General features: G+C 48.6%; 2 protein-coding genes across 4 annotated transcripts; both read left to right on the plus strand.

Annotated features, from left to right (window-relative positions):
* Positions 1–31: 31 nt before the first annotated feature.
* Positions 32–10,094, plus strand: bbs1 (Bardet-Biedl syndrome 1). 2 transcript variants are annotated; one of them, XR_014800967.1, is made up of 8 exons: positions 32–232; positions 884–1,317; positions 2,637–2,819; positions 6,775–6,906; positions 7,163–7,269; positions 8,006–8,126; positions 8,202–9,909; positions 9,976–10,094. XR_014800967.1 is itself a non-coding variant. In XM_084936924.1 (7 exons), exons 2-7 carry the CDS (start codon positions 940–942, stop codon positions 9,030–9,032), a joined length of 1,752 nt encoding a protein of 583 aa, XP_084793050.1. In that variant the 5' UTR covers positions 32–232; positions 884–939; the 3' UTR covers positions 9,033–10,094. The 2 variants fall into 2 exon arrangements, 1 of the variants encoding a protein (XP_084793050.1); XM_084936924.1 differs by having other exon boundaries at positions 8,202–10,094.
* Positions 10,095–10,197: 103 nt separating this feature from the next.
* On the plus strand, positions 10,198–12,343 carry LOC146380974 (leukocyte cell-derived chemotaxin-2-like). 2 transcript variants are annotated; one of them, XM_084936939.1, is made up of 5 exons: positions 10,198–10,845; positions 10,957–11,043; positions 11,604–11,715; positions 11,800–11,951; positions 12,039–12,343. In XM_084936939.1, exons 2-5 carry the CDS (start codon positions 11,019–11,021, stop codon positions 12,203–12,205), a joined length of 456 nt encoding a protein of 151 aa, XP_084793065.1. In that variant the 5' UTR covers positions 10,198–10,845; positions 10,957–11,018; the 3' UTR covers positions 12,206–12,343. The 2 variants fall into 2 exon arrangements, with proteins under 2 accessions (XP_084793065.1, XP_084793064.1); XM_084936938.1 differs by having other exon boundaries at positions 10,198–11,043.
* Positions 12,344–13,883: the final 1,540 nt, after the last annotated feature.

The raw sequence follows: 13,883 nt of genomic DNA on the forward strand, positions 1-13,883 counted from the left end.
CACCGCCGCATGAAATTGACGTCATCATGTGGCGTCGGTAACGGGCAGGAGGATTGAAGGGGATTTGGGGATTAGATGCTGACTGCAGTGGATCCAGCTGGACTTACTCTTCTTTATCGGGACCAAAGTGACTCCGTGAGGCGAAGCTGCAGCGGCTCCACCGAAGAAACGCCGCGAAAAGAAGCAAACGGGCGGAGGACGGATACGAAGCGACACGGTTGCCTTGACAACGGTGAGACAACCCGGGAGGAGGGGAATTATTTTTAGTGCTGCTATTGATTAACTCTTTGCGTCCATAGTGTGGCGATTCACCTCTAACAGGTGAGAGAGTTCTGGAAATCAGATCCATCAAACACGGTACGCGAGCTGAGAGGGGTCAATTAATAATACACATGACAGGAGGCAGAGGATACTGATAGAGACTAACATACAACGATTAAATATCGTTGCGTCTCGAGAGAGCAGCACATGTGTGTAGGTAACAGCGCCCTCTCACATCACAAACTGTTATTAAACCAGGAGTGAAATAAAAAGCAGATCTGTGGGGAGAGAAAGGAGCGACTGGAGGAGAGCCTGGAGGGTGGAGGTATGAAAGGTGTTTGAATGAGAGGGAGACAGGTGGAAGGAGCAGAGGTTCAGGTATTGATAGAGAGTGGCTATATGGGCCAAAGGTGGATGAAGATGGAGCTGCGGGCAGGAGGAGACGAAGAAGACCTCAGAGGAGGTTCATGGATGTAGTGAAGGCGGCCGTGCTAACACTTTTTATTCAGCGTGACCAAAACGAGCCACTCAGCTACAACTGTCGCCACCTGGTAGCTTTCAGATAGAATACAGCGGTTTCCGACCAGAAAGCTGTTTCCATGTTTTTACGGTCTGTGCTCAGGACTCTTCCTGTGACGACCCTGTGTGAATAAAGCTTCACCTGCCCCTTCTGCTGTGATGTCCTCCGCTGAGTCGAGTGGTGATGGAGGGAAGTGGCTGGACGCTCACTACGACCCGGTGGCTGGCATCTACACCTTCTCGTCCTGCGTGGACCTGGCAGACCTGAGCGGGGACGGGGAGAACCGGCTGGTGGTCGGGGATCTGGGCTCCGGGTCGTCAGGGATGAAGCTGAAGGTGTACCGCGGCACGGCGCTGATGAGCGAGAGCACCCTGCTTGACCTGCCCGCTGGCCTCGTCGCCTTCTTCATGGACCTGCACGAGCCCCGCATCCCCGCTGTCGCTGTGGCCTCCGGACCCTGCATCTACGTCTACAAGAACCTGCGGCCATATTTCAAGTTCACCCTGCCTGGCCTGGAGATCAACACACTGGAGCAGGTCTGTCTGTGTGCATGTGTGTGCTTATATTACCTACATCATGGGGACCCTGGTTCATCTAAGGACAAACAGTCCTTAGATGAACCAGGGGTCCAGTTATGTTCATCCCCAGGCACTTCATCTTCTGTTTGGCTGTAGCAGATGTGCAGATGACCACAGACCATTCTATCCGAATTAAAATCCTGGGTTAGCTCTAATTTTCTAAAACTCAAGGAGGATAAAACTGAGATCCTCCTTATTGGCACCAAATCCAACCTTTTGAAGGCGAACCATTTCTCACTCACCATCGATAACTCCTCAGTTTTCCCTTCTCCTCAGGTTAAGAGCCTTGGTGTCATCCTAGACAGTTCGCTTTCCTATAAATCTCACATCAATAATCTCACCCGTTCTGCCTACTTCCATCTACGCAGCATTAAGAGATTACGTCCTTCACTTTCCGCCCAGTCTACGTCCATTCTTGTCCACAGTCTCGTTACCTCCCATATGACTACTGCAATTCTCTTTTGCATGGTCTCCCCCAAAAATCCCTCCATAAGCTGCAACTGGTTCAGAACTCTGCTGCTCGCATTATCACCAGATCCCCTCCTACCAGCACATCACCCCTGTTCTTCAGGAACTTCACTGGCTCACAGTGAAAATCCAGATAATATACAAACTTCTTCTGCTCACCTTCAAGGCCCTTCATAACCTCGCTCCTCCTTACCTTTGTGACTTGTTAAGCACCATCTCTTCTACCCGCTCACTTCGATCTTCTCCTTCTATCCAGCTTGCTGTACCTTCCTTCTGCCTCAGCACCATGGGAAGCAGAGCTTTTAGCTGCTCTGCTCCCAGGCTGTGGAGCTCTCTACCCCCAGAAATAAGAAACACTGGTTCTCTCCCCCAGTTTAAATCCCAACTCAAAGTCCATCTGTTCAAATCTGCATATTCACTGTGAACCCACTGTTTGTTCATTTTATCTTGTGCTTTTGTTTTTATTGTTCTTCATTGTGTCATTGTTCTTTTATGTGTTTTATCCTATTGCAAAGTGTCCTTGGGTGTCTTGAAAGGCGCTTTATAAATACAATTTATTATTATTATTATTATAATTACAGTTGGAGGATTTGGAGCGTTTAGATCAGTCTGAAGCCTGAACAGGATGTCACTGTGCCCTGATGATGTGCTGTCTTATGTTGAGGAGCCATATCAGCTACTGTGCAGTGGATGTTAGTCGGAAATCACCACACTGACCCTAATGTCATTTAAAAGCAGTGAGCGTGTCCTTTTTACTGTAAACACACCTGAATGTACCTGTGACGTGCTGCTGCGCTTTGATTGGTCAGGATGTGTGGCAGCAGGCGAAGGAGGGGCAGATCAACCCTCTGACCCTGAAGGAGATGTTGGAGAGCATCAGGAAGAAGGCCGATGTGCCGCTGTCGGTCCGCTCGCTCAACTTCCTGTCTCTGGAGCCCCACGAGATGGACGAGTTTGTTGAACTGCACAAACACCAGCCGATCAAGCGCCAGGTAACTCCCAGGTCGCATCGTCCACAATGACATCACCGCAGTCCTTTTAAATCTGTCTTTATGATTCATGTGGTTTTCTTCTTCTACCTATTTCACATGTCAGCTCCTGTTTGTGTTGATGGTTCACTGTATAAATCTGTAACTCATCACCAACAGTCCAAAACACTCTGTCATCATGTAAATCAAAGAATGATTTACAAGATGGCGCAGCCACGTCCAGACGCCTTCCTGACCGCTCCGCACAGACTGTGCACCTTTTTAGCTGTTTACTTGGTTATTACCTTGTTATACATTCCAGGAACTTCTAGTTTTATAGTTTATGACAGTAGTTCCCTTCTCAACATCGGTGATCTTGGACACTTTTAAACCAGACCCATCATGGCCGACCGAGATACTACGCGGTGCGGCCAACAACAATGGACAGGACGCTCACCCCAGGCGCCGAACAAAGAAACGCCGGGGAAATGCGCTGGCGTTCGGAACAGACTGAGACAGCAGGCGCACCGCGCACCACTGCCCAGTATCCTGCTGGCTAATGTACAGTCGTTGGAGAACAAACTAGATGATCTGAGGGCAAGAGTCACCTTCCAACGTGACATGAGGGACTGCAACATGCTGTGCTTCACGGAGACATGGCTGACCCCCACCGTGCCGGACCGTGCCGTAACTCCGTCGGATTCATTCTTCGTGCTCCGCGCAGACAGAACGGCAGAGTCGAACAAAACAAAGGTGGAGGAGTGCGTTTCATGGTAAACAGAAAGTTGTGTGACCCCAGGAGCATTTCTACTCTCTCCACCGGCTGCTCGCCACATCTGGAATTCCTGAGCATTAAGTGCCGCCCTTTCTACCTTCCCCGTGAGTTCACCTCGGTAATCGCTGCAGTGGTCTACATCCCACCCCAAGTAGACACAGGTATGGCTCTATCCGAACTACATGATGTGCTGAGTGCCTTTCAAAACAGGGATCTGGGCTCAGCCCTCATTGTAGTAGGAGACCTAATGAAGCGAACCTCGGACAAGTCATGCCGACCTTTCACCAACATATCACGTGTCCGACGAGGGGGGATAGGATACTGGACCATTGCTACACGCCATACAAGCAGGGCTACAAGGCTGTTTCACACCCGGCCTTTAGGAAGTCGGACCACAACGCCATTTTCCTCATCCCAGAGTATAAACAACACATTCGGAGGGATGAAGTAACTACGAGGGAGGTGAAATGCTGGTCTCCCCAATCAGAAGCTACGTTACAGGACGCGCTCAACGACGTCGACTGGGACATGTTCAGAGCATGCGCAGTCGACGGATGTAGCAGTAAGCTTCGTAAACATGCTAGTGGATGAGATCATCTCCACTGCGACAGTCGTGACATTCCTGAACCAGAAACCGTGGGTGGACAGATCGATCCGCGCTGCAGTGAACACCAAGACCGCCACCTACAACGCGGGTCTCGCCACTGACAAAAGTGCCCAGCAGACTGTTCACAAAGCTGAGGGATCTGGGACTCAACAGCCGTCTGTGTGCGTCGGTGTTGGACTTCCTCACTGGCAGAACTCAGGTGGTGAGGGTGGGCAGGTGCATCTCCAACAGCACCACCATCAGCACAGGAGCGCCACAGGGGTGTGTCCTCTCGCCACTGCTCTACTCCCTCTACACTTCAGACTGTGTGGCCACCCACGGCTCCAACACCATTGTGAAGTTTGCTGACGACACAGTGGTGTTGGGCGCCATCTCCAACAACGATGAGGCGGCCTACATGGACGAAGTGAAGAATCTGGCATCGTGGTGCCAGGACAACCATCTCCAGCTGAACGTCGGCAAGACCAAGGAGCTGGTGGTGGACTTCAGAAGGAGTCAGCACAGAGACTACAAGCCCATTATCATCAATGGAGCTCCAGTGGAGAGGGTGCAGTCCTTCAAGTATCTCGGTGTCCACATCTCCTCAGACCTGACATGGGCTGCCCACATTCAGGTCCAGATCAAAAAGGCTAGGCAGCGCCTGTACCACCTACGACAACTGAGGAAGTTCAGGGTCTCTCCAAAGATCCTCAGGATTTTCTATACAGGCGCTGTGGAGAGCATCCTCACACAGAACATCACATCGTGGTTTGGGAACAGCTGTGTGAAGGACCAAAAAGCTCTGCAGCACAAGACACTTTAACACCCTCCTCACGCAACGTACACAAGCTGTAAATTTCCACATTGTTTTATTTGATTTTATTTCTATTTATATAATTGACATAACTCACCCACTTGCTGCACATAATGTCCTCCTTGTATGCACTCATTCACTGTATATAAAGTTCTGTCTGTCTCTCTTTTCTTTGCACAGTCGAGGAGCGTATCAGGTCACATTTCACTGCGTGTTACACCTGTATAACCATGCACGTGACAAATAAAGAATCTTGAATCTTGAATGGCGAGATGTTCTCTCGCTGACAATGCAAAACTTTATTGGGCAATAGTTGCTGATCTATCGGCCAGGCCTGTGGACCGAGGGCTGGTGCTTCGTAGTTATCTAATGTATCACATAAGTTTTTCAAAATGCTCAGGTTTTACAGCAGGTGATGTTTTACATTTTGTAAAATGTAAGTCTGTTTCGTGGAAGGTCAGGTTTCAAAGCTTGTGACAATATCAGATTTCACAGTTTAGTTAGACTAGTTTAGGTTAGTTTGGTTAGTTTTCAACCATCTGACAGGTTAATTCACCTTTTCATAGAAAAGTCAAACCGAAGAGGACCTACAAGCTATCCCTGTGGGACTCCATATGCAGCCTGTGTTGCAGACATAAAGCAGTTCTGACCAGTGTTGGTCAAGTTACTTGGAAAAAGTAATCAGTAACTAATTACTGATTACTTCCCAAAAAAAGTAATCCCGCTACTTTACTGATTACTTATTTTCAAAAGTAATTAATTACTTAGTTACTTAGTTACTTTTTAAAAACACGATTTACAACCTGAATAGGTGATAAAGTGATAGATCTTTCAGCCCAATTCTACTTTTTCTGCATAATCCATCATACAAAATGTAACCAAATGGAAAAGTCTCTTTTTAAAACTTGTTTTATTAGTTTTAACCTTTTAACTTTATGCATCAAGCAAAAATTAAATTATATGCAACATTCTCTGACTGGAAGAAATTTGTTTAATATTTAAACCTGTTTTCTGCACATTCCTGCACATAAAATAAAATATTTTTTGTGTTTACACTCAGTCTTTCAAATAGATGCAAGTAAAACACAGCAGAAAATAAATAAAGTCACAGACTAGCGGTCCTGTTGCTCTATTTTCACCTGTAAAGCAGGAGTGGGGTAGGCGGAGGTTTACCCTGGTGCAGGTGAGCCGCAGCGGTCAGTGGAAGAATCCGCGAGTTTCTCTGTGAGTTTCCCATTACGTGGCAGCTACTCGGTGCTTGTTTAGGGTTTTTTTCGCTGTAAAAAGAAGTTTTCTTCCCACGCACAACGGACACTAATGTTTTTGTCACTTTTTATGGAATCAAACTCAAAGTAAGGTCAGTACTTCCACGCTTTAAACGCTGCACGCTCATACTCTCTCCGCACTCGATATATGATCCATTGTTGATCTGCACACAGCTGTTGTCACGAACGTCGCACTCGCTTACGTCACTGTCATGAGACATTCTCGCAAAAAATCACGGTTTTAGTAACGCAGTAACGCAGCGTTCCTACGGGAAAGTAACGGTAATCTAATTACCGTTTTTGCAATAGTAATCCCTTACTTTACTTGTTACTTGAAAAAAGTAATCAGATTACAGTAACGCGTTACTGCCCATCTCTGGTTCTGACAGATGGCTCATCATCTGGTCTGTAAGTTCTCAGGAGCATAAAGACAAATGGACATAAGGAGGGAGCAGCGCCTCATCAAAGGTCTAAATATACAGATAGCAGTTTCTCAGTTTCTGTCCCCAGCTCATGTTCCCATTGGCTCATTCTTTCAGACGGTCATCACCTGCATCGGGACTCTGAAGAAGAACATGGCAGATGAGGACGGCGTGAGCTGCCTGGTGATCGGGACGGAGAGCGGCGAGGTCTTCGTTCTCGACCCCGAAGCTTTCATCATCCTCTCCAAGGTAAAGTCGCTCCACGGCCCACTGTGGGACCGACCGCATCTGTTTATTTACTTCTAAGCAGCTGAGGCCAGCCTGTGGAGCGCCACAGGGATCAGCACTGGGCCCCTATCAGATGCACTCACTGAAAGATTTAGACACATTTCTGAGACGTCCTGGAAAATAACCCCCGTCCCGAACACCGGTCGTCTCCGTGTTTACCTGAGAGCAAACCTAAAGAAAACAAAGGTCACTTTTTAACTGAACCCTTGTGTTGAAGATGTCGCTGCCGGCCGTCCCCACCATCATGGATGTGACGGGTCAATTCGACGTGGAGTTTCGCATCACGGCGGTGTGTCGCAACGGCAACATCTACATCCTGCGCAGGTGAGGCACACCTGTAGATTCCTTTCACAATAAAGGCTGTAAAATGGGAGGAGTGGGCTCATGCTAACATCTCCAGATAGAAGTGGAAGCACATCGTTAACCTTTTAGCAAAAGGCCCGATCATTTCATGAACCCGAACAAACAGAACGTAAATATGAGTCTAAAAAGAAATACAGGAACCCCTCGGGACAGGAACCCGGTCTGCTGGGTGAAAGTGCTGACCAACCTGTCCGAACATCTGACCCATGCTGGTCAATAGAACAGAATGAAACACAGCTGTCTGTGAAACGTTCATGGATGTGGAGCAGAGGCCGGTGTGACAGGGCCGACTTCATGTCCCTGTGCAGGGCAGGAAGCTCTATCCCTCGCTCTCGTCCTCTGAAAAATGACTGCAGAAGGAACGCAGGAACACTTATCTTCCATTTTCATTTTCCAAAGTGCAATTTAAACTTGATTCCACTGCGACATCATCAGTGAGCAGAGACACACCTACAGAGCTCCGAGTTTCAGGGCCAGACGAGCGTAGCTCAGTGTTTCCTTTTTCCTTCAGCGGTGATGAAGCTGCTGCAGATACTCAAGAATATTCTTTAATATCTCTCTTCAATGTTACGGTCCAGTAATAAAGACTTTGTGGTCGCGCTGCTGTGTTGATGTTGGACTGCTCGCCACTCTGTCGGTGTGTGGACAATAAGCTCCCTGACCCTGACACACGTTTCCTCGTTTGTGCGTCCTTCAGGGAGTCGGACAAACCCAAGTACTGCATCGAGCTGTCGTCTCACGCCGTCGGCCTGGTGAGAGTCGGGAAGAACGTGGTGGTCGGCTGCACTGACGAGACCCTGCAGGGCTTCACACAGAAGGTAAGCCCCGCCCCTGCAGCCACATGTTTGTGAATCTCGCGGTCGCGATAAACCATGTTTGTGTTTGATGTTCAGGGGAAGAAGCTTTGGAAGACCGTGCTCGCCGCGCCCATCGTCACCATGGCCTCCATGGACCTCCCTACCAGGGGCTTCCAGGCGGTCCTGGTGGGTCTGGCCAACTGTGAGGTGCAGCTGTACCGGGACAAGAACCTGCTGAGCACCATCAAGACCCCCGACGTGGTCACCAGCATCTGCTTCGGCCGCTACGGCCGCGAGGACGGGACCCTCATCATGACCACCAAGGGCGGCGGTCTGATGGTGAAGATCCTGAAGAGGACAGCGACGTTCGATGACAGAGACAGCGCCCCCGGCCCGCCACTGGCCCAAAGTGTTCGCCTCAACGTGCCCAAGAAGACGAAGCTGTACGTGGACCAGACGCTGAGAGAGCGGGAGAGCGGCCTGGCCATGCACCGCGCTTTCCAGATGGACCTGAGCCGCCTGCGGCTGGCCGCCGCCAAAGCCTACGTCAAAGCGCTGGAGTCCAGCCTGACGCCGATGTCCGCCAGCCTCGCTGAGCCGCTGAAGATGAACGCCGTGGTGCAGGGTCTGGGCCCGTCCTTCAAACTGACCCTGAATGTCCAGAACACGGCGGCGTGCCGGCCCGTCACGAACCTCGCCATCAGCTTCCTGTACGACGAGAGCCTGTACCGGATGAGGAACCCCTACATGAGGATCCCACTGCTCGTGCCCGGGCTCATCTACCCCGTGGAGACCTTCGTCGAGTGCACCAGCGACAAGGGCATCTCTGACATCATCAAGGTGTTCGTCCTGCACGAGGGGAGGAGCTCGCCGCTGCTCACCGCCCACATCAACATGCCCGTGAGCGAGGGGCTGACGCTCAACTGACCGCACGACAGCACTCGTCATCCAGGCTGGATGTGCAGATGTGAGGTCATCGCTACGTTTCCCAGTTTTTCATTCTTCGTTTGTTTTCATCGTTTTATCCAGAAAGACTTTCACTGGTCTCGCTGTCACGTTTACGCTAATGACGCAAATTTATTAGATTCAGAAACGCCAACCTTTGTCACGTGACCAAGAAACGCGTCAGCCCGTCTCTGCCCCCGTGTGACCAGGACATCGTGTGTGTGTGTGTGTGTGCGTGTGTGTGAGGTGTGTGTGTGTGCGTGTGTGTGTGCGTGTGTGTGTGTGTGTGTGAGGTGTGTGTGTGCGTGTGCGTGTGTGTGTGCGTGTGCGTGTGAGGTGTGTGCGTGTGTGTGTGAGGTATGTGTGTGCGTGTGTGAGGTGTGTGTGTGTGTGTGTGTGTGTGTGTGTGTGTGTGAGGTGTGTGTGTGCGTGTGCGTGTGTGTGTGCGTGTGCGTGTGAGGTGTGTGCGTGTGTGTGTGAGGTATGTGTGTGCGTGTGTGAGGTGTGTGCGTGTGTGAGGTGTGTGTGAGGTGTGTGCGTGTGTGTGTGTGTGTGTGTGTGCGTGTGTGTGTGTGTGAGGTGTGCGTGTGTGTGTGTGTACGTGTGTGTGTGTACGTGTGTGTGTGTGTGTGTGTGTGAGGTGTGCGTGTGTGTGTGTGTACGTGTGTGTGTGTGTGTGTGTGTGAGGTGTGTGCGTGTGTGTGTGTGTGCGTGTGTGTGACGTGTGTGTGTGTGTACGTGTGTGTGTGAGGTGTGTGTGTGTGTGCGTGTGTGTGTGAGGTGTGTGTGCGTGTGTGTGCGTGTGTGTGTGAGGTGTGTGTGTGTGTGCGCGACGTGTGTGTGTGTGTGTGTGTGTGAGGTGTGTGTGAGGTGTGTGCGTGTGTGTGTGAGGTGTGTGTGTGAGGTGTGTGCGTGTGTGTGTGAGGTGTGCGTGTGTGCGTGTGTGTGTGTGTGTGCGTGTTTCCATGTGTTGTGATTGTCACGTTTGTAAAGTTTGTATAGAAAAGTTTTAATGGAGAATAAAATCAAGTGTGTGTCAGAGTGTGAGGTGTGTTTTCCTTCAGAGATTGTAACGTTTGTGTTGGTTTAGACTCGAGATGAGTTTTCTTCACTGTAACAGAAACAGCTGAAGCTCAGAGAACATCCGGGCGCTTCGGCACAGACTCTGTTGTGGTCCTGACCTCTGAGTTCGTTCACTCAGTCTGTGCTGTGGAGACGAGGTCACATCAGGGAACGACAGATGCCAACTCAAACCACTCAGATTAACCGTTGACCTGTGGACTCGAGGACCCCGCATGCGCGATGGGAGCCTTCGGACCCATCAGAACTGACACTCGGATGATTTTCACTGATTTTCACTCTGTGTTTGGACAGCTGCTGTCTCCGGGGTCAAAGGTCACACGTTTCCAGGGTTTCACGTTTCGTGGTCCTGCTCAGTTTGTCACATTCAGCTGATGAACTTGGAAAATCAGTGTAAGCAATCAAAATGTTTTCTAGGAACAACGGCTGAAGACAAAAGTGAGAAAACCAGTGAAAACAGTCACAGACTCACTGACAGCACATAAACGTTATAATTCGTCACGTCATTGTATTATTCACGTATAGATCTTGTATTACATGATCGTCATTTTATGTTAGTTTTCACACTGTGAGGAGCGTCAGCTTAATGTCATGATGAAATCCTGAATCTGTATGATTCATGAGACACAAGCAGTCCGTCAAGCAGACTGAATATTATTATAGTATAACAGTGCTATGAGCCGGAGCTGCTGACTGCAGAGAGCTGGATCATCAGGTCTGCACAGCGACTGATGCAACACAAATGCAAACACTGAGTTTCATCATTGCCGTTTTCTCTGCTGTGGCAAAATAACGAAAACTCCTTAAAGTGTTTGTTTGTTTTCAGCCTTTAAAGTCTGCGAGACGACGAGCAGATGCTCAGCCTGAGGGTCGCAGCTGCAGCTGAAGATGAGACGCCTCCTCGTTTTACTGGGTGAGGAAACTTTCAAAGATTAAACCGTCACAGCTTAAAGCTGCCATTCTTTGAACTCGTATTATTTCTGAAAACAGCATGTAGCATGTGAAAGTTCACTGTGGATGACACAGAAGGACGAAATTTAAATGTAAACTGACCTTTGTGACATTATGGGGACCTCCATACATGGGCTCACCAACCACACAGGGACAGATTCAGTCCCTGCAGTGTAACAATGTAAATTTTGGGGTAAAAGCTTGATTTGCATGTTTTTAAATACACTTATTTAAAAACAGAACAAAATGTTCACCTTTTAAAGGAACAGATGAACCGATGTTGTAACCAGGTGATGTTGTTTACCTTTGATCAGTCAGGTGTTATCACAGTGTTTACACCTAATCAGCTGATCACCCGAGTCACGCTGTTATTCTCTCAGGACGTTTAACAATTCAAAGATCATTTTTAAATATGAAGTTGTTTCTAGAAGACCAAATCCACTTTGTAACTTAATGTATTGACAAGGTTTGTAATAAAACCCAAGGCTGTGTCCATAAAAGTCTAAATCTGTGTGTGTCCAGCTATTTTGTGGGTGTGTGACAGCGTTAAGTTTGGTCAGCTGTGCAGCAGTAACCCGAGCAACAGCCGGAGGACGTCGGACAGATGGGGACAGGGACAGTACGGAGCCGGACGGTACTCAGAGATCACGTTTTTGTTGTAAGGCTGGTGTGGACGATGTGGCACAGCTGCTCACAGCTGGATGTCTGCTGGTTACAGGGGGACCAGACTCCACCAAGGGGTGGACATCAAGTGCGGTGACGGCGCCGCTGTCTACGCTCCGTTTGACGTGACTCTTAACGGGAAACTGACTGTCTACACCGACCCCAATAAGGCAGCCATCAACGAGGGCATCAACCTGTCAGGACAGGGTGGGTCATCACGCGCAGCCAGCACTAACAGAGTTACTGATCCTGGTACTGATTCACTGATCGAGGCGTTGCGTTTGTGTCCTGCAGGTCTTTGTTTCAAGCTGTTCTACGTGAGGCCGGACCGAACCTCAGGAACAGTGAGGAAGGGGCAGAGGATCGGCACCATGCTGCCCATGCAGAGCGTTTATCCGGGAATCACCTCACACATCCACATCCAGATGTGCGACAGGAGCGACCCCACACCATACTTCTGATCCACCTTTAAACACCGTCGACAACCTTCATTACTAAAGAGGCTTTTCTCTGAATGTTGGTGGAAAACTAGCTCCTCATCCATATAAAAGGATTCTGATGGGCTACATTGGCTACAATAAAACACTTTGAAAACCGTTTATTTCTTTAGTGTCTGTTGTATACGTGCTGCTTCGTAACAGCTATAGTTATAAGTCAGTCATTATTAGGGGCGTGGCCACTTTGACTGGCAGGTGGATGTTGACACAGGTGGCTCTAACTGCTAGCTTCAGCTTAGATCTCAACACCTTTGTTTAAATGTAAAAAACAACATAAACCAGTGAAAGCCATCACAGTGGCTGCAGTAAGTGCTAAAACTCACTCACCTGAACTTACAGGTTCAGTTTAGTTTTATTTAATTTTCAGTTTAATTCAGTTCAATTTTATTTATACAGCGCCAAATCACAACAATAGTTCCCTCAAGGCGCTTTGTATTGTACAGTAGACCCTACAATAATACATACAGAGAGAAACCCAACAATCATATGACCCCCTATGAGCAAGCACTTTGGCGACAGTGGGAAGGAAAAACTCCCTTTTAACAGGAAGAAACCTCCAGCAGAACCAGGCTCAGGGAGGGGCGGGGCCATCTGCTGTGATTGGTTGGAGTGAGAGAAGGAAGACAGGATAAAGACATGCTGTGGAAGAGAGACAGAGGTTAATAACAGACATGATTCAATGCAGAGAGGTCTGTTAACACAGTGAGTGAGGAAGAAACACCCAGTGCATCATGGGAATCCCCGGCAGCCTACGTCTATTGCAGCATAACTAAGGGAGGATTCAGGGTCACCTGGTCCAGCCCTAACTATATGCTTTAGCAAAAAGGAAAGTTTGAGGCCTAATCTTGAAAGTAGAGATAGTTTCTGTCTCCTGAATCCAAACTGGAAGCTGGTTCCACAGAAGAGGGGCCTGAAAACTGAAGGCTCTGCCTCCCATTCTACTTTTAAATACTCTAGGAACAACAAGTAGGCCTGCAGAGCGAGAGCGAAGTGCTCTAATAGGGTGATATGGTACTACAAGGTCATTAAGATAAGATGGGGCCTGATTATTTAAGACCTTGTATGTGAGGAGCAGGATTTTGAATTCTGGATTTAACAGGAAGCCAATGAAGGGAAGCCAATACAGGAGAAATCTGCTCTCTCTTTCTAGTCCCTGTCAGGACTCTTGCTGCAGCATTTTGGATTAGCTGAAGGCTTTTCAGGGAGTTTTTAGGACTTCCTGATAATAATGAATTACAGTCGTCCAGCCTGGAAGTAATAAATGCATGAACTAGTTTTTCAGCGTCACTCTGAGACAGGATATTTCTAATTTTAGAGATGTTGCACAAATGGAAGAAAGCAGTCTTACATATTTGTTTAATATGTGCATTGAAGGACATGTCCTGGTCAAAAATGACTCCAAGGTTCCTCACAGCGTTACTGGAGGCCAAGGTAATGCCATCCAGAGGAAGAATCTGCTTAGAGACCATATTTCTAAGATTTTCAGGGCCGAGTCCAATAACCTCAGTTTGATCTGAATGAAGAAGCAGAAAGTTAGCGGCCATCCAGGTCTTTATGTCTTTAAGACATTCCTGCAGTTTAACTAATTGGTGTGTGTTATCTGGCTTCATGGACAGATAGAGCTGGGTGTCATCTGCATAGC

This window comes from Perissodus microlepis, chromosome 8 (assembly GCF_051167445.1).
Source record: "Perissodus microlepis isolate ML-2025 ecotype Zambia chromosome 8, ASM5116744v1, whole genome shotgun sequence".
Lineage (NCBI taxonomy): Eukaryota > Metazoa > Chordata > Actinopteri > Cichliformes > Cichlidae > Perissodus > Perissodus microlepis.

Excerpts from the sequence above, each read along its gene's own strand:
- bbs1 (XM_084936924.1), top strand. The coding sequence starts at position 940 with ATGTCCTCCGCTGAGTCGAGTGGTGATGGAGGGAAGTGGCTGGACGCT. Across the intron at positions 6,907-7,162 it reads CTTTCATCATCCTCTCCAAG|ATGTCGCTGCCGGCCGTCCC; the intron begins GTAAAGTCGCTC and ends CTTGTGTTGAAG. Across the intron at positions 8,127-8,201 it reads TGCAGGGCTTCACACAGAAG|GGGAAGAAGCTTTGGAAGAC; the intron begins GTAAGCCCCGCC and ends TTTGATGTTCAG.
- LOC146380974 (XM_084936938.1), top strand. The coding sequence starts at position 11,019 with ATGAGACGCCTCCTCGTTTTACTGG. Across the intron at positions 11,716-11,799 it reads GGACAGTACGGAGCCGGACG|GGGGACCAGACTCCACCAAG; the intron begins GTACTCAGAGAT and ends TGCTGGTTACAG. Across the intron at positions 11,952-12,038 it reads CATCAACCTGTCAGGACAGG|GTCTTTGTTTCAAGCTGTTC; the intron begins GTGGGTCATCAC and ends TGTGTCCTGCAG.